Source organism: Hydra vulgaris, chromosome 14 (genome assembly GCF_038396675.1).
Source record: "Hydra vulgaris chromosome 14, alternate assembly HydraT2T_AEP".
In the NCBI taxonomy this organism is placed as follows: Eukaryota; Metazoa; Cnidaria; class Hydrozoa; order Anthoathecata; family Hydridae; genus Hydra; species Hydra vulgaris.
Window position 1 is genome coordinate 40,797,009 of NC_088933.1, and position 21,534 is coordinate 40,818,542.

At 28.7% G+C, this 21,534-nt stretch overlaps 1 protein-coding gene across 2 annotated transcripts in view; it reads left to right on the top strand.

The window, feature by feature from the left end:
• Positions 1-21,534, top strand: part of LOC100200905 (uncharacterized) — an 80,678-nt gene that overhangs the window by 28,261 nt on the left and 30,883 nt on the right. For both annotated transcript variants that reach the window (XM_065818532.1, XM_065818533.1), the window contains exons 5-8: positions 4,998-5,448; positions 5,627-5,809; positions 11,912-12,004; positions 13,098-13,154. In XM_065818532.1, coding sequence (XP_065674604.1) covers positions 4,998-5,448; positions 5,627-5,809; positions 11,912-12,004; positions 13,098-13,154 — 784 coding nt within the window. The remainder of the gene's footprint in view (positions 1-4,997; positions 5,449-5,626; positions 5,810-11,911; positions 12,005-13,097; positions 13,155-21,534) is intronic.

Genomic DNA, 21,534 nt, shown 5'->3' on the forward strand with positions numbered 1-21,534 from the left:
CATTTGTAGAAAAAAGAAAGAAATGCAACCTTACAACAATGGAAGAGTCGCTCAAGCTTTGCAGATAGAGCATATAATTTATTAATATTTTTTTATGTTAATTCACCTCCTTAAGGCTAAAAACGCCACTACAGACGAGGAGGCTTCTTAATTGTGGTTACAACCCTCTCTCAACTATATAACTCCTAAACACGAACCTTGACAACCAAGGCCACTCTGCAGAGAAACAAGTTAAGCACTGTACTACCAGGGATGTAGTGGGGATTGAATTTGGTACCTGTCGCTTATGATGAGAGCGCTCTACCACTACACCACGACTGCATTACATTTACAATGTGTATTACATTTACCACATTACATTTACAATGTGTTTATGACTTTGTCTGAGAGTAAGAGGGTTGTTATTCATCAATATAGAAATACAGTACAATCTCTCTAATTCGGATCTCCTTAATTCGAAAACCTCCATAATTCGATTAAATGCAAAGTCATTAAAAGCATTAAATGTCATTAAAAGTCATTAAAAGCATTAAATGCGCGTAAGAAACTCTTGCGTTTAACTTTCTATAATTCGAATCTTTATAATTTGAAAACCTCCACAATTCGAATGGATAAAAAATCCATTCGAATTGTGACCCGTCAGTAAGATTCTCTCTGTAAATCAAACTTTTTTACGTCTGACGTGTAAAAAGCTCATTAAAACGTCAAAAAAAAATTTCAAATTTCGAATGTTGTGAATTTTTAAAAAACAACTGGTGTAAATTATCTTCTACTGTTTAAAAAAAATCATGGCATCAAAGAAACATTAAGAAAACAATTTAAAGTGGAAATAAAAAACTCTAATGTAATTGATATTCAACCTGGAAAAAGAATAAAGATAAAATCTTTGACGCTTTTTGTCAAGGAAATTTGACTAAACGGGAAACGTGAAAGTTGATTCGTATTACATAGTAAACAAAGCTGTACTTAAATGGTTCAAACTAATGAGAGCTGATACTGATAATGAACCAATTAGTGGCATGCTGGTAAAATAAAAAGCTTTATACTTTGTGTTAGAGTTATGCTTCAAAAATTTCAAGCTTATAAAGAATGGCTAGACTAATTTAAGAAAAAGCAAACTAACTTGAAGATATTTTGACAAAGGCTCTTAAAGATATAAATCGTGACTTTAACATGAATTTACTAGCTCATAAAAGACAATCTACAATTAATGACTTTTTTTTTCAAATTTAAAAGTTCAAAACACATAATATATATTGCTTTTAGGCTTAAGAATTACTATTTGTTTGTTTGTTTGATTTCTATTCATTACTTTAAAAAGAATATTTGGAAAAAGTCAGCTTTCTTTGATTCGAAAGTCTCTCTAATTCAAACTTTATTTTTCCCCATAAAATTCGAATTAGAGAGATGGTACTGTACCAACATTATTGCAATATTTGAGTTTAATAAGTTTTAATAAATGAGTTTTGTTGTCTAACAAAAATTGCAGATTTTAAGTTAAGTTGCAGAATTTAAATCCATAAGCCACAGCAAGCCTTAGGCTGTTGCAGAAGAAAGATTAGATTAAAAATCAGCTGCTTGTTCTAACCAATCAAAAAGTGAAGATTTTTTTTCAAGACAAGAGTATAAAGTTGAGTCATCAACAAATAGAGCAATTTTTGATGTCAAATTTTCATGAAGATTGATATTGTAGATAAGAAACAATACATAAGCAAAGATTGAAGAGTACCACAAGATACCTTGTGGTACCCTTAAAGTTACTTGAAATAAAGAAGAGTGTAGGCCTTCAAGAATAACTTTATTACTGCAGTTAGTAAGAAATAATTTAATAATCTCAAAACTTTTATATAAAGAAACTAATAACAGAGTGAAGACTAATCGTAGGATAGTTAGAGAGGTCAAAGTGTTTTCTAGAGTTTTGAAAAATTGCAACCACTTATTTAGCACTTTTTAAAAACTAAATATTATTAACTATTATATAATTAATAAGATTAAATATCAGACTTATTTTAGTTAATGACATTGTTGAAGACTAACCAAAAGTCTCTAGAACCTAACATCTGATATAAGATACAAGATTTAGTAAACTGAGAATAACAGAGCTTAATATCAGACGGGACCTTTTTACATTGGCTGCTTGGAATAATAAATGGACATTTGTTCTTAAGAGAGATGTTCTTTTAAAAAAGATGAAATAAATGATTAATAAAGCAACTGCTCAAGATGGTGAAAAAAATATGGAGTAGAATGAAGTTTGATTTGAAGAGTAGGAATAAAAGCTTCCAAACTTTTAGTCCAGAAGGAATAAAAGCTTCTTAGATGCGCTTTATGCATCATATTATGAATATAAACATATATGTTTGCTATTTGTTTAAATGCTGGCATACAATATCCTTTCATATTTATATAAACTTTAGTATTTATATGCTGTAGTATTTACTGAAAGAGAAGATGATGATGATGATGATGATGATGATGATGATGATGATGATGATGATGATGATGATGATGATGATGATGATGATGATGATGATGATGATGATGATGATGATGATGATGATGATGATGATGATGATGATGATGATGATGATGATGATGATGATGATTATGATGGTAATGTTGATCATAATGATGTTTATATATGCAATTTTGAATAAAATTGAATAGAAAAATTATACTTTAGGATTTATTAATGTTTATGCAGCCCGGTCACAAACCTGGCCACGGCTATATTTTATCAAACCCGGCCCCGGTTAAACATCAAACCCGATCGTTTACTACTACCAGCCCAATAACCCATATCTACCAACAAATTGAAATAACATCTATAACCAGTAAACTAGTTAAAACCTATCTTTGCAAAACATTTTTGTATGCAACAGAACAGTTATTATCAAATATCCTAGTCAGTTTTCTCTCTGAAAGAAGTACAGTTGGTTGACTTAATACTTGGATGATAACATACAAGTAATAGGTGACTAGGAATATATTGACTGCTATTGACCTCACTAAAAATATTTTTTTGTTATGGAAAAATATTTAACATTGTTTATCACATTTCTTTCATACATAAACTTAAGATCATTGATTCTCAGTTAACATCCTAAATTACAAAGTGGTATTTAAACATTGTTACGTTACTACAAATAAGTCTATTAAATAGAAAGATAAATTATCTAGAGTGATAACAGGAAAGTGTTCTTGACTTTTTTTAATGTACATATTAGACATAAACAAATACTTCCTGGAAAGTATTAAGCACTAGAAATATATTAACAATATTTTCAATATATTTATATTGTTATAATATTGCTTATATAATTAGTAAAAGTTTTTTTGCTTTCCTTGTGTATAAGCCATACAGTATGAATACTAAAACCTTTTCCAAATAGATAAAATGAATTAAGATCATGGTCATGGTCATGATCATGACCTCCAAAATACAGTAAATAGAAAGTAGCGCATTGCATAGTTGTCCAGAATTAACTCAAAAAATTCCTTGGAGGGGTGGTTCTATAGGTATTAAGGATCACTCTAAAGCAAAAATTAAAATCTTTTAGTTGCGTTTGTAAGAGAAAATTGTACCAAAAAACCTCATTTTCAAAATGTGTTTCCACTGCCAAAAATTACTAAAAAATTTTTGCAAAGACTTAAATATTTTAAGTCTTTCATAAGAAGTTGCAGGTAGTTTTTAATGATAGTCTAATGAAAATAAAAGATATCTTAGCCAAATGCAAAGTCATTTATATTGGCTGTGACAAAAAACAACATTTTTCAAATCAATACATTGATCCTTCATTGTTCTAACAATGTTTCATTGTATTAACAATAAATTAATGAAGTATTGTGCATGTTATGATCACTGATAAAAGTTTCATGAAATCTTTGTTATGGATCATTTAAAAAAAATTTTCAAATAAACTATCGAGTGTCTTTACTTCAAAGACAGTAGTAGTATTAGTTGTATACAGTATATATGATGCAATACATATTAAGCAATATAAATTAGGCAATATTTGTTATGTTTTATCACAGTTAAAATATTTGTTATGTTTTAAGACAGTTGCAATATTTGGTATGATTTTTTTTTGCACTGCACAACACCTGCAGCTCCATGTACTGAAACAGATAATCCCCACTTGTTATTAAATAATAGTTTGTAATAGTTTTAATATATGTTCTTGTAACTGCATTATTTAGCTATAATAGTAATTGGCTTTCTATTAATTGAATAATGAATGTATAATACACATTTTTCTAATCTGTTAACATCCATAAATTAATCCAAAACAGTGCCAAAAAACTTATTATAAAAAAATTATAGAATTTAAGAAAGTTTTTGTTGTGGTTCCCTACATCTGCTTAGATTTATTTAGGCATTGATGTGTCAAGTTTGAAGTATGGTTTATAATGTTTTATTTTTTACTGCATCTTCATACATGCCAAAAAAATAATTAAAAAGTGTTTATTAGTTGTTTTTTTTAAGAGCGCTGGCTGAACTGGATTCATTTGAATAATAGTATTTTTCCCAAGAACACTCAAAGATTGTAATCAGTTTGCTATCATTTTTCCGCTTTTCTTTTAATGCTCCTTTTTTTTCTATTTTTAAGATAAGTAACTTTTTCTTTATGTAATCCTCACTTTGTTTATGATGTTAAATCTTGAGAACTGCAACTTAGCAAACCAAGCTGTTCAACTTATTTTTTTCATAGTTTATTTCTATTATTATTTCAAGGTGCTTTCAATTTAATTATTTAACTCTTTTTATTAAATTGTTTTTCTCTTGCTTGGTTTTACTTACTTCATTTCATTATTTGTTATATCAAAATAAACCTTTTTGATGGTTTTAATTTTAATTGTTGTTAATTAATTACAATGAAATATTTTTGCAAATTATCTAAAATAGTTTTGCTTCCTAATAACTATTTAGTAATTGTCTGTTACTATAGTTACTATTTAATTATTGCACACTATATGTAAACATGTTTTTATTTTAGGTATGTAGTTTTCAAACATTTAAAAGTTTGGATGAAGTTAAAGAATATCTGCTTAAAATCAACACTGATTATTTACAGATGACCGCTGAAAAGCAGTCAAATGCTGGAAGCACTCAAATTAATTCTGGTACTTCACAAGCAAATACCCGAAGTTCACAGATAAATACAGGAAATTCACAAGCTAATACTGGAAGTTCACAAATAAATACAAGAAGTTCACAAAATAATTACGGAAATTCACAAAATAATAGTGAAAGTTCACAAATCAAAGCTGGAAATTCACAAATAAATTCTGGTAGTTTACAAATGAATATAAACAGTGTTTTAACACAATATTACTCAAGTTTTGAGAAAGTTCAGAATAATGGAAATAAAAACATTTTGTTTCTTTTTCTAAATGAACGAAAAAGTGAAAGTGAAATAAAAATAGAAATTCAATCAAAATATAGAGGTGTGTAACATTGTTGATTGTGTCTAATTATTTATTGCTAGATTAGTTTTGACTTAATTTTAAGAATGGGTATACTCTTTCCTTATTTGTTTATATTACATTACAAATGCTATATTAATGTATTTTAATAGCATTTTTATTTTTTAAATCAAAAATGCATATTTCTAATTTCATTTAGACATTAATACATTTGTAATAAAATTTGGCTCACAGTCATCCATTTCAAATCTTAAATTGTTAACTGATGAATCTAAAATCTTTATAATAAATCTTTCAAATGAAATGCTTGAACAAAACATGGTTGGCAGTCTTATGAAATATGAACCAGTTTTTCTTGCTATCAAAAGAAGCATTTATAAATGTGAGTATAATCTTTCTGTTCTGAGTCGGTTTCTTTAAGTAATGAACCAAAACTTTTTTTTACTGCTGTTTCCATAGTTTTCCATTTTTATCATTTGTGATCTAAAGAGAAACATACAATAATATGTAAACATAGAATATGATCAAATTAGTATAGGGGAGAGTGGTGTACCTTAGAGGTGAGTGTACCTTGGAGGCACGTTAATTGTGCTGCCATCTTAAGTGATGAATTCAAACTGAAATTTTAGTTGCATGTATTGGCCTCTAAAGGAGCATAATAAGTTGTTTTAGCACGGCTTAACACATTTGTTGTTGCAATAAAAATAAAAGTATGTTCCCGGTACCAAAAAGTAATTTTTTGAGAGTGCATTCTTTTTTTTCTACAACTGTAGGTATAAACTTTGTTTTAAAACTGATTATCAAAAATTGTAAAACATGTTTTCAGCTACATTTATGCATGCTTGAAACTGCTTAACTCCTAACCTATAAACATATGGTTGCGGTTTTGTAAAAACTGTTGTGTACCTTGGTAGTACCATCAAGGTACAAACTTGCATGATTTTTTAAACACTATAATTAATATTTGTTATGAAAGTATTTTTTTAATGTAAAATATTTTTATAGTTTATTATGATATTTTTTTTTGTTTATTAAGTATTTCTTTAGTATAATATGATGTGTGTATTTCTTTGTTAAATTGTAATTGCTTTTTTCAAATTGTTAATTTCTCTTTGATAAATTTCTTGAATTTTCAAAGAGATCATAAAACTGTGTATGAGTTGGACAAATAAGACATGGTCTTTTAGTTGCCACATCCCTCTATTACAGGAGGTTCAGCACGACAGCTGGAAAAACTCATTTGGCATTAACTTTGATTACCTGACTGTAGAGTAGACAAATGTTAAACCCAAGTGAATTACTTATTATTACTAAACTTAAATGTAGATATTTGTTATTTACTCCTTTCTTGTTCAACATTATTTCTTTTTCAACACTATTACTTTTGTATGTTTTTAATACTTCTTAGTATAAATTAGCTTAAATTTATCATAATATATAATTTCAACATAAGTATCAATTAATATATAGTTTATATAAATCTAACTAGATAGATTATTATTATCTCTGATGTGAAGTCCAATTACCCTTTAAGTAAACATTATATTAAATTTCTACCATGTTGAGTACTTAATCTGTTAAAGCAATAATACCTCCAAGGTACAAAATACATACCTCCAAGGTACACCACTGGTGGTGTACCTTGGCTGTAATGTAAGCTGTTTTTTAAACTTAAAAAAAGGAATGAAAAAATATGTCTGGATGATTTAATAAAAAATCCTAGAGTAACTAATACCATAAAATTAAAGAAAATATATTATTACAGAAAATATTGTAAGTATTTTTTTTAATATTTGTAAAAGTTTGAAAATACCTCTGAGGTACACTACTCTCCCCTACTTTTTTTTCAATGTTTTGTTAAACAAAAAATTAATAACTCAAATTTAAATATTTATTTTTTAATAATTTAAATGTTTACATTTACATTACAATAAATTTAAACATTATTATGAATAATTGTTAATAAAAATATTTTTTTTGTATACTAGTTCACTGCCAACAAGGCTGCAAGCAACCCATATTAAGTTAGAAGTTACTAGAAAACAAAGAATAGTGTTAAAGAGCAAGGAAACAGTTGACAGAAGACTTGAAAAGTTAAAGGTTGTATGAGTCAGCAAAACATAAGTATGGAAAAAGGTTTCATAGCATTGAAATGCAGAGAAAAAAATTAGATAAATAAACATTTATAGAGCATGAAGGGACTGATACAGTAAAATGATGCAAATTTGCTGAATGTCGAGTCAAGCAGGAATATGTTTTGGTTAATGTAACTAGAGATGATAGCTCCTTTGAGCAGCAACTATGATAGTACTAGTAGAAAATAGAAAGTTATGCAACCTTACTTCAAACCTTGAAGTAAGGTTGAATTTAGCTAGATCTGCTTTAGCTAAATTTGAACCTTGGTTCAAATTTAGCTAAAGCAGATCTAGCTAAGTTTTTATATATTGTCTAGAAGAGAAAGAGCATCATTAGAAGAACGAGCTCTAAAATGGTAACAGTATTCTATACAAGGACAAATATGAGATTTTTAGATGTAAGGAATGGAATCAGGAGTAACTTAATGGCAAATAATATAAAGTGAAGCAACCTTAGCAGATGCTAACTTTTCAAATGTATATATGGTTCCATGAGAGGTCAGTAGTGGATGATAATCCAAGAAGGCATAAAGAATAGGACTCAGTAAAATGGTTGTCATTTATTATTATAGGAATCTTTGCAATATTGCAATAGTTGTTTGCAGTTAATGAGTTTTGTTGGAGCTAAAATTCTTAAGCCACTGCAAGCTCCAAGCTGTTACAGAAGAGAGATCGGATTTAAGATCGCTTACTTGTTCTAAGCAATCTAAAAGAAAAGACTTTTTGTAAAGGTAGGAGCATAAAGTTGAGTTGTCAGAGAATTGAGCCACTTTAGATGTAAGATTGTCAGAAAGACCATTGATGTAGATAAAGACAATGCAAGTCCAAGATTCAGTCACTTATTAAATATTTTAGAGAAAACTGAAGAGAGCTCAGGAGAACACTTTTGTAAGATTATGATAGGAATGTTGTCTGGACCACAAGCTGTAGAAGAGTTTAATTGAGAAATGCCGGAGTATTTTTTATGTCGAACAAAGGGTTAACCTGTTTAACTGGAATAGCAGAAAGAGTATGACTATTAGATTCATGAGTCAAGTTAAAGGAAAAGTTCTTAGCAAATAGTTCTGCTTTATCCTTGGGAGAGGTATTAAGATCAGACCCATGAATTAGATTTGGAATGTCATAAAATGATGGATTGATTTGTTAAGACACTGTTAAAGATTTTCTTTAAATTCTCTAGAGCCTAATTTCTGAGATAACAAACAAGATTTAGTAAACTAACAATAATGAGGCTTAGCATTGGACAGTATCTCTTTACAGTGATTTCAATAATAATAAAAAGGCATTTGTTCTAATGGTGATTGCTGTTGTGATATCATGTGTTTTTATACCTGTTGGATCTAGGGGGTTACATAGAAGGTGCATTTATCATCAGTGAGAGGAAAGTTATCAGCTCAAGGACCATCAAAAAGAAAAGAAAAATAAATTTTTTTTTTGATTTTCTTTGAGTCTAAAGATAAAGTATGAGATAAAGTTTTGTAGAGATGATTGTATGAACCACATTTGTTAAAACCACCTAAAAGGAGAACAAGAAGAAACTGAACACAAGCTAGGGTCAGAGACAAGACACAAATCAAGGAGTGAAGGTAAATGATTAGGGTTGTCAGGAGAACGAGTTACAAATTTAACAACTCAAGAAATGAGCTATGCAGTTGCAAAAGGTCCAGATAATTAACTTAACTAAGTCATAACTTAGGGTTTCTTTTGTGGCCCAATGCATACCAAAAGCACTAACAGAGACACCATCCATGAGCAACATGTATGGCGTCAACTGTTAACTTAACTGTTAATACTTTAATACCTTACAGCTGCTGATGAAATCAGCCTCTCTAAGAGCTACCACAGAGTTCAGGAAACCTTAATAACAATTGGCCTCAGAGTCATCAAACTGATTTTTTTACGAAGGCACAAGCAAAAATCTTTGAGTAAAGGCAAGAAGATCTAGCATTCATCATCAAGCAAGAAACAATATAAAACAGGTTAACATCTATGCTAGTTTAATATATAAAAAAGTGGTGTGAGACTGGTCAACAAAATTACTCTGCTTATCCATGAAGACTGCCTACAAGGTCTTTTAAAAGACAGTAGCGGGGTGTAGTTAACATCAGACCAAGATGAGTATTTTTATTAAGACAACATGTCTAGCCTTAACTTAACCAAGAACCCCAGAGAATCTCAAGTTAGAGTTTATTTATTCTAACCTTTGCCTAGAAAAGCAAATCCTCCAAGGTACCAGGGTATGGGGCAGGTAGTGCTGGGTTATGAGTACCCTGTTACCAGTAGCAGGAATTAGGAAAAATATTACATCTAACAGAATACTAGATATTAAGGCAAGTGTAAGTCTTATAGTTGGAGTCACCAGTTGGTAACTTAGCTCACACTGCATCAGAGATTTAAGCAGAACACAATCATAAATATAGTAACTTACAGGTGAGCAAGCACTGCCAAATGTTTAGACAGAACACAAACATAAATGTAGTAACTTATGAGTAAGTAAACACCACGCCAGAGGTTTAGACAGAATATACATATAATATAAATTGCAGATGAATACAATAGCTAAGACATTTTCAACTATATAAAAGATAAAAATAGATTTGAATAAAATTATTGGTTGGGCTCAGTACTTTACTTTTTTTACTTTGGGCAGGATATACTTAGCAATAACTTGAGAAATACTTAACAAATTAATTTCAAATTTTTTTACAATGAAATTTATTGTGTCATATAAAGTTTTTAATCAGGTTGTACAGATTTCAGAGAACGCATAAAAAGTAATTGGATTTTTTTGAGAGTATTGAGAGCATTATGACTTGGATCTTGCTTTCAGTAATCTTTTTTGATGCTGCTATCCAGTTTTGCTAAAACTTTTTGTCATCTTTCGCTGATTTGTTGCTTTTTAACAAGATTCCTTTTACAATTTTGCAGTAACTCTTGGTAGCACACTGCTCACTGAGCAGTGCTCAGTGCAGTTTGAAGGATTAGCACCTTTTGAGACGATTTGGAATCCATTTTGGTTGTACCACACCATTGTTTTCTCAGAGTAGTGGATCGTTACCAAATCGGGCCAAAAGATAACTGTCTTGCTGTGTTTGTTAATAAATAAGTAAAAGCGTTTCTAAAGATGTACAAATTGGAAGTCAAAGTCTTTCGAGTGACAAGAGGAGACAACAAGAGTCTCCTTTTTTTTCAATTGTTTACTCATTTTAGACTGATAAACTGATAGTATTAGTAAAAAAAATAAATACAATTATATACATTTATATAGAATGTCATTATAAAAAAAAATGTAAATAATTTTGATAAGTATTTCTTGAGTTTTTGCCAAGTATATCTTTCCAGAAAGTACTGAGCCCAACCTATTGTAGAAAATCACTTATTGGTATTTTTTATTAATACATTTTTTTGTTGATAAAAACTCACCAGAATAAATGCTAATATTAATAAAGTTCAATTTATACTACAAATTAAATCACAGACGTCGTAAATGTCTTAAAGATATCAGTTCCAATTTTTTATTTTGTAAACATTCTTGGTTTGCATGTGTAATTGTTAATTTTTTATAGAGGTTGGCATGTGAAGTTATTGTTATTATACACAAGCGCTGTTTTAAAGATGGACCAATTCAATATAAACTAATTATTTTTTTATCTTTCCATATGTATTTTGGCAGCTTGATGTCTTTTGAACATTTGTAATTTTTAAATAACTGTTTATTATTGGCAATTAGATTTTTCCAATTTTTATCTTTAAAGCATAACACTTACAACCCTCGGAATTAGGAAAAATGAGGTCGGCAATAATTTGCCGACCTCATTAGAGGTCGGCAAAAATTATTTGATACAAAGGTCTTACCATAAACATCGAAACAAGGTCGACAATTTTTTGCCAACCTCAAACACTTTCAGGTCGGCATTGCCGAATGGTGACCCTAATTCTGAGGGTTGCACTTAAAAAAACTAAAGCTCATGCAACTTATTAAAACTAAAGCTCATGCGTACAGCCTGAGTAATAAGAAATGTTAAAAGAAATATTAGTTCAAAGGTATAAGTTCTAAGTGAATATAACAACTTATATTGCTGAGTGTATATAACAATTGTAAGTGATTTAAATTGTAAGTGGATATAATGAAAAAAATTATAAAACATAAAAATTTAAATTGTAAGTGAATATAACAACTTATATTGCTAACATACGGTTCTTGAACAAATAAAGTATAAGATATGAAAATTAGAAGAAAAAAAAAATTTTGTTTTTCAATATGACATCATAATTTCAAAACAGTAAATAATTTAAGTTTTTAAAGTTTATAATTAAATCTCTTCATTCTGTTTTTATTGTATTTTTAGTATTAAGTTCTGAGGATAATCAGGAAAATGGATTAGCAACTAGTTCAACATCTAGGTCTTCTCTGAATTTAACTTCATCACTGTTTCAATCAGGTATATATTTTTCAATCAGGTATATATTTTTCAATCAGGTATTTTTCTGAATACTTATAAAGAATAAGAAGAAAAAAAAGGAGTTATTTAATAAAACTTATATATTGAAAATATTTTAAAATTTATCTTTATTGATGAAACACTGTGTTAAAAGAAATAAATTTGATTATTTACAAATTCAATTTACTTTTGACATCTAAAATTATTTGTGTGTATATATATATATATATATATATATATATATATATATATATATATATTATATATATATATATATATATATATATATATATATATTAGGGATATTCTAAAAACTCTTTTTAAAATTGTCTGCTGCCACCCCCTAAATGTGTTCTATGTAATAAATTAATGCTAAATTTAAAAAAACTTTAGGGCTCGCTCAAGTCCCTTAAACATCAGACGGGTCCCTAATATTTTGAAAAAAAAAGTTCTTTAAAAGCATATCATGTTGGGTCTCATAAAAATTCTAAAAATAATAATCATTTTTTATAAAGATTACTATTTTAAATTTTACGGCTTAAAAACTACCATTTTTTAACTAAAAATAAAAAAGTACATATTTTCATTGTTTTTTTAAACAAATTTTTTTAATTTGTTTCCATAACTTTTTTTTACTATTTTTGAAATTTTTATAAAATTTCACTTCTTTTGAGACCCAACATGATATGCTTTTGAAGAACTTTTTTTTTCAAAATATTTGGGACCCGTCTGATGTTTAAGGGTTATTGATGTTTAAAGGATATTGTTGTTCGCTTGTTTTTCTGATGGGTTTATCTAATACTTTATCTAATACATATATGCATATCATATTTGTTTATATATATAAATACATATATCTGAGACAGTTTGAGTATCTAGGACCAGATTTATTCAAATTAAAAAAAAATATAAAAAAAAGTGGCCCCAGGTACAATAGTCATTTTTTTAATTAATAAAATTATAGTTATAATTATAGTTATATACAGAAATTTCATTAATTGTAAATTTAAATAATAATTAAAAGTTGTCTATCAAATTACTGATATTAAAAGGTAATTGCTATCATTAATCCTGTCAAAAACTTTATTTACAGATTGGTGGTACAAAGAATGGAGTTGGAATAAGTATATGAAAAATCTGAACTATGAAGGTTACTTAATTTTTAATTATTAATTAAACAATTTTTTTATTTAAAAGATATAGTTTGAAACATTAGTCAGAAAAATAAGATAATGGGAGAGAAACTACACAGGTATTGATGTTTTAGAAAAAAATCTAATAAATAAAATATTTTTGAACATGAAGAATAAGTTACATTAAGAGGATGCAACTTTTATAAATTAGAAGTTATGCATACAGCGTTTTCAGAAAAAAAAGAAAAAAACAAGAAAAGACTGCTACCCTATCCCAAACGCTCAGTTTATGTAGCAGCACTCTGCTGCTACATTAACGAAGTTTTTGCCTAAAATGTATTTTCTAGTATAAGTTTAAACAACTTCTATCGTAGAGTTTTGTCTTTTCAACAGGTGTTTTTACTCTGACCGTGTTTGTGTTTTAAATGAAGGTGTTGTTTGTCTTATTTTAGTAGCCACCATTTTGATGGGTTGATGTTTATAATTCTATTACAATTTATTAATTAAAAAAAAAAACTCTTTTTAATTTTTTTTTTAACAACATTAAAGAATAAAGAATTTCTTCTAGCCTTTGCCTAGAAAAGCAAATCCTCCAAGGTACCAGGGTATGGGGCAGGTAGTACTGGGTTATGAGCACCCTGTTACCAGTAGCAGGAATTAGGAATTAGAAATTTCAATAAGAATATCTTAAAATATTGTTTATTAAAATCATTTTAAAAACCGTTGATTAGTTAATTTAATGTTATTAACTCTCTTGCGGAAATACTATATAAACTGATCACTTAATACTAAGAAAATCTTAGTATTAAGTAGTTAGTTTATGAAACTATAAAATTTACTTATGTTAAATAAAACAAGATTTTCACTAAATATATATATATATTTTTTAAATTCCTATTGCAGAAAAAACAAGCGCAATTAGTATTGTAAATTTCTTTATAAATCATTCATCCATTTATGGCAAATTTATGACATACTTTCAAGAAAATAAATAAAAATTTAAATAAATTAAGTAAATAAAGATTTGAAGAAAAAAAAAGAAGACTAAGTACACTTGAAAGGGAAAACTTTATATGTTAAATACAGAAAATATTATTATAAAACTAATTATACGTTTTTTCAAAATTTTAGTGATGATTTTTCTGATTATTTGTCAAACATTTTTCAAAACTCTAATTTTTTTTTCAACTGTTCAACCACGGCGGGCGAGAAGTTATTTAGGGAGGTCAAAATAGCACATTTAGTAATTTTTTGTGGTCGTTATTTTCTATACTATGCTATGTATGTGTGTGTGTATATATATATATATATATATATATATATATATATATATATATATATATATATATATATATATATAAATATTTATATATATACACACACACACATATATATATATATATATATATATATATATATATATATATATATATATATATATATATATATATATATATATATATATGTATATATATACTTATATATACTAGGGTGTTTTTTTTTCATATGGAAAAAATTTTTTTTTAGTTTTTAATTGCACAACCAATTATTTGGTGAGGTCTGTTATAAAAAGTATATAGTTAAAATTTTTTGCAAACTGAAATGAGAAGTGTTTACCCTATTTCGGAACTCTTAATTGACCAAAATTTGTCTAAAAACTTAATCTTGTAATTCTAATTTTATTTCATGCAAAATACTGCTATAAATTGATCTAAAAACAAATAATATTAAGTGTGTGTATATATATATATATATATATATATATATATATATATATATATATATATATATATATATATATATATATATATATATATATATATTAAATTTAGTTAAGAGATTTTCTACTAATATATATATATATATATATATGTATATATATAGCAATGCATCTTATCAACTTGCACAACTCATTGAACCAGCCATAACTCGTTGCACAATCAGCAACAAACCACTAATATTTCTTACAGGGGATCTAAATGGCTGCTCTACTGACTTTATTTGTCGTTCTCACTAACTCATTTATCTCAATACACACTCCACTAGAAAAACATCTATTCTTGACATCATCTTGAGTAATGCCCCTTAATGCTATGTGTCGAATACCCTTCCTAGTTTTGGTAATTCAGATCACCTTGTTGTAGTTAGTCAACCTCCTCTAAATTTCTATAAATCTACTCGCCCAGTTCCCCACAAGGTTGCTCACCGGTCAGGTAGAATTGCTGACACTGTTGCACTGATACAATCTACCAATATTGAAATCTTAGTGAATTCACCGTATGAAATACAAGTTGCTTGCAACAACTTTTATCATTCTATACCCTCTGCCCAAGACATCTGCCAACCTCTAAAATCAACAACGCTCGTTAACCCTAAGCCTTGGATGACACCACTTATTCAAGGCCTTATAAAAGAGCGTCGACAACTCTTTTTCTCCGGGTACTAAAAAGAGTGGAAAGCATTTGCAAATCGAATTAGTAAACTAATTACCAAAAGAAAGAGAATCTATAACAGGCGTTTCACTACTGGAAAAACAGATTTTTGGCGTGAAAAGGTGATTTGACCTTTATCAGTCTTGCTGATAAAGGTCAAATCACCACCCCTATCTCTGAGGAACTCGCAAACCAATTAAATGATCATTTTCAAAGTGTTTGGACTGGCAAGAAACAACCCAGACTCTCATGCTTGATTAACCAAGAGACAAACCCGCCTACTACCCCCATTTTTACCCTTAATAACATTGCCAACCAACTCAGCAAACTCAAACCAGGTTCCTCAGGACCAGATGATCTCTCTCTGTTTTTGCTCAAATCTGCTCGCTTTGAAATCGCCTCATCAATCTGCATCCTATTCAACCGCCTCATAGCAAACATAAAATCAGCAAACATAACACCGATTCCCAAAATTTCTAACCCACACTCGTCTAATGACTATCGACCAATTGCCATTACATTAGCATTATGTAAAGTTTTTGAACGTATTATTACCATATTCATTGTTAATCACACCAAGCACTTATGGGTTTCAAACAAACAGTTCGGTTTCCTTCCAGGCCGAAGTATGATGGATGCTATTATTCAAATTATAGAGGACTGGAGTCATGCAAAAGATAACAAAAAATCAATTTATGCAATATTCTTTGATTTCAAAAAAGCTTTCGATCTTGTCAGTCATGACAAGTTACTGTTAAAGTTAGTGAACATTCTACCTAGCTGGCTCACCTCTTGGATCGCAGCTTACTTATCTAACCGTCAACAAAGAATTAAAACAAATGATCACACTACTGACTGGAAATGTATTGAAGCAGGTGTACTTCGGGTAGTGTTCTAGGTCCAATCCTGTTCATTCTATTTATTTCCGGCATTAACGTCTATCTTCCACCTGAAACCATCCTCAAAAAATATGCTAATGACATACTGACCTATGTAGTTAATGATAAAGTTCCTACCAACCTACCTCAATCCATTGTTGATGGCGACACTTTTTGGTCTAAGGTAAACGGAACGAAACTTAATGGCCCGAAATGTAAAATCATAAGAATTATTCCCAGTTGCTCCGAAATTCAAACTTTACCATCATTATACTCAATAATACTGAACTTGAAATAGTCAGCAGCCACAAATACCTTGGAATCATGCTCAATGAGAATATTGATTGGGATGAACAATGGACTAAAGTTCACAACGATATAAAATCAATACCATATCTGCTCAAACGTCTTAAGCAAATTGGACACACTCAGCCAAACCTTTTACAGGTCTACTGATCTTACGCTATTAGCCACTTTATATCAAGTGCTCCTATTCTCACTTCGCGCAGTGCTGCTGCAAAAAGAGAGATCCAACATTTTCAAATTAACTCAAACCAACAGCAGAAGGCCTAATAGATTCCCGTGTGCTCTTAACACCGCAAAAACCACTACTTACCAAAAAACTTTTATTCAAAAATACCCCCGTATCCTTCATGATGGCGTCAGTGACCTCTACCTCCCAAACAATATTGGAAGCTCTACTGCCTTTTCAATGCATAAATAATATGTTCCTCCCCTGTATTCTTAGCAAACTAATAATATTAAAGGACAGATAAAATTGTACAATTCATTACTTGTAATGCTATTCAATTTTAAATAAAGATTTATAAATAAATAAATAAAATTATATATATACATATATATATGTGTGTGTGTATATATATATATATGTGTGTGTATATATATATATATATATATATATATATATATATATATATATATATATATATATATATGTATATATATAAATACATATATATATATATATTTATATTTATATTTATATTTAAAGAATTTAAATAAAAATTTTATAACATCTTCATTATGAAACCATAAGTTTTATGCCATTCGCCAATAAAATTTGTTATAAAAATACAAATTTACATTGTGAAAGCATCTAACTTAAAATTTATTTAAAACAAGGTTATGGTTTGATTATCACTGGTATCAAAGTGTGAAAGCGGAAATTTTTTTATCATCTTATTGTAGTTGCCATCTTATTGTAGATGGCCTAAACTTGAATGTGTTTTCAAAATAATATAAGATTTTTAATAATAATATAAGATTTTTCATTAAGACTATTGACGATTAGCTAATCTTATATTTATATGCATAATTTTTATATGCAATATTTTATGTGCAACATTTTTTAACAGACAGGTTATATAAAGGGCATGTGGTTTTCTTAAGTTGCAATTTCTAACACAGTGAATGTGTTATGCAGTATTTGTTAGTTGTGTTAATTATTAATGGTGGAATGTTGAAAAGAGGATTAAAGCAATGTAAACTGTTATGTTTCTTTTTTGTTTATTAATATTAGGTGGGTTCAAATTTGGATAGTGTTTGAGAAAACCCAGTCTTTTTTAATGCATCTTTGTAAATAGGAACATGTGTTTTGTAAAAAAAATTTTCATGAAGAATCGAAAGTTAATCTATGTTCAATTGAGAGGCTGTTGTGTTAAAAATCTTGATTAATGGTTGCTATGGATATAATTTAGCATACTATCAAGTTTATGGTAAGGTTAGAAATCTGGAAAAGAAGGAAAATACCAACTAGCTTGCATGCCTCCATGCAATCAAGTGCTTCCATGGTGACATCAAACATGGTATAAACTACTGCCAAAATGCAAAATAAAGTACTTAAAAAGATGCAAAGCTTGGCAAAAGGACTATCAGTTGGTAAAACAAAAAATCTATAAGAATTTTTATTGGCCCATAAAACCTTCTTAAATACATTGACTTTCAAAATGAAGTGAAGAAATACTATTTTTTACATTATATTTAATCAGATACTACTAATAGTATCTGATTAAATTGAAAGACTTTGATTATCTCTACAAGAAATTTATTCAAAATAGCTTAATATACTCTTTTAGTCAAACACTCTTCAATATTTTCACTTACAATATTAAAATTCATGATTACTAACAGCAGTTAAGGATTAAAATGGCTAAAATGTTCATTATAAACCGTAAGCTGATTTTCTGCTGCCTAATCTGATAAATCAAATATGGTAGCAGTTCTTTAAATATTCTTACTGCTCAGATCAGTTATGCAGCATAACAATCTTTCATTGCACTCTGGATGATATTTGTTTCGTTTATACCTTGACCAATATTTATAAAAGACTGGAGCAATTTTGACAGTTTGTTCACTATAGGGCCCAAGGGGGATCTATTGCAACTGTTAAAATCTTTGATGTGGTAAAAGGTGGTGTAAATTTTGGGTGTTGCGCTTGCACCAGTTATCATTAAGTAACACCTTTTGAAATTTTTAATTATTTTAGCAAAATCCGGTATTTAATTGTACATTTACAAGAACTTGAGAGGTCAATTTTGGAGCACTTGGTAGTGGCTGGGCACTACTTTGACCTTAAACCAAAACATACATATTTTATCTTTATATTAAACTTTGTTCAGAAAGTTTCTTTAAAATTTTTAAATTATTTGTTTTTAAAGTGATTAGAAACTTGTTAAAAATATACTTCCCAAAACCTATTTTGTCTCTTTTTTTAAATATTTTCTTTGAATATATATTAAAAATTACTTAAGTATAAATACTTACCTGTAGTAATTGTAAGTGGAGACTTGCCAGATGCTTTAGCAAGTTGAATGTTTCTTAAGGGGCTAATTCTTTATGGAAATAACTCAAGATTTGGCTGCTCTGGCATCTTTTGCTGTTAAAGATTGAAGGTTTTCCCTGAACTTAATTTAAGAGTATTGGTGGGGCAAACCTTTTTCTAAAGGGCAGAGGCATGTGCTGCAACATACTTTTGGTTCTTTCTCAATGGTGGTTTGCTTTTCAAGGGGATATTTTTCTTGCAGCTTTGAACGACCATTTTGACAGATTACATCATGCCTCTTGTTTCAGGTCTCACTTGTATTAAATTGAAATTAAAAAAAGGAGGAAGTATAATCTCTTTCTCCTTTTGTTCTTTAATCTCTTTCTCCTTTTGTTCTTTGCGCAAAATTGTTCTACACAATTTGCAGAGTCCTTGTGGTACCCGAGAATGATTAAGCAGATCTATCTTTTTTCAGGCAAGCACACAAGTTTTTGATTTTCATCAGGAACCTTTGATTGATTTGGGATTGTGGCAATTCACTAAATTCAACTTTACTAAATCAAACTACCCCTTTTACAAAACATAACCTAAATTTATATTGGGTGACAATCCATTAACATGCCTACAAATATTTAAAATCAGTTACAAACAATTAAAATCAAGGAAATAATTACTTAAATTACAAGGAAATAATTCTTACATATTTTTTTTCTTTATTTTTTCTTTAATTATTATTTAAATTAATGACACTTGTCATACTTATTGACAATTTAGAAGAGATTTAATTTGATGACACATTCCTACAAAAGATTTTTACTGGTCTTCAAAGGACTGTTCTCCCTTTCATAAAATTTTCTTCTCACTTCCAAACTTTCTATTTGTCATTTATTTTAGTATTTTTTTAGTAATTTTTTTAGTATCTTTATAAAAGTTTTGCAACCATTTTTAACATTTTTATGCATTTTGACAGTAGTTTATACCATAGAAAATGCTGATATTTTCACGCAATCAATAAGTCTAGTTAAACCTTGCTTTAAATAGAAAATCAGTATTTTGGTCTATAAAATGAAAATAGTAGTTGTAGCAATGAAACAATTATAACAAGAATTGTTGGTATTACATAGTAGAACACTCATGTAACCATTATTTTGAAAATAGTGACCAAATATCACAGTAATCAGTAATTTTTTGAGGTATAAGTAGCAAAAAACTAACAAAATATAAATTAAAACTGCCATAAATCCTTAACCCGTCAACCAATCCAACTAAAAATAAAAATACCTAGATATGTATGCTATCACCCCATAATGTGGCGTTCTTGGGTCAACTAGGTCGGCATTATCAGAATCCATGCTAATGGTGTCATATTCAAAAAAAATTCTTGTAAAGAGTAGATTACCCCAAGCAATTGTTTAGGTCCCATCTTATTTTTAGTTTTTATAAACAGTTAATCTTGTGTATTGATGGTGATTGTAGTATCAAACTTTTGCAGACAACAGCAAGTTCTATCAAACATAAGGCAATGTAAACACCTTATCAATACCTTAAAAAAATTTTCAGAATGTTCAAATTTTTAGCAACTTAATATAGTAACCAAAAAATGTTTTTATCTACTCTATAGAAACAGTCCTTTACCATTACATACAATCAATGAACATTGATACAGCTATTGAATCTATTAAGACAAGATATCTATATAATTGTGCCTTTGGATATGAAGTTTTTTAATCACTACTCTTTTATTGCAGGCAACACACATTCTTCTACTAACTTACTTTTAAAATATTTTATCAGTAACGATTCCCAACTTTTGATAAGAGCCTTCAAAGTTTATGTTCAACCTATATTAGAATCTTGTACCTCAGTATGTAGTTTACCAAGTCTACAAAGTAGTTTACAAAGTCTACAAGTTTACATGTAGTTTACAAAGTCTACAAAGTTTATGTTCAACCTATATTAGAATCTTGTACCTCAGTATGTCAACCTATATTGAAATCTTGTACCTCAGTAAAAAATATATGTTGGATAGAAAAGGTTCAAAAATATTTTTCTAAAATTGTCGGTAAAAATATTATATTCCTTACAAAGATTATTTCTCAAGGCTCAACGCCTTTAACCTTGAATCTCCCGAATGTCATAGAATAAAATTTGACCTTATTATGACATACATAATTATATGCAAACTTGTACCTTTTTTTTTCCACTTTCCTGGTAGTACCGCACTCAACTTGTTTCTCTACACAGCGGTCGAGGTTCGTATTTCGGAGTTATAGAGTTAAGAGAGGGTTGTAACAACAACTAAGGT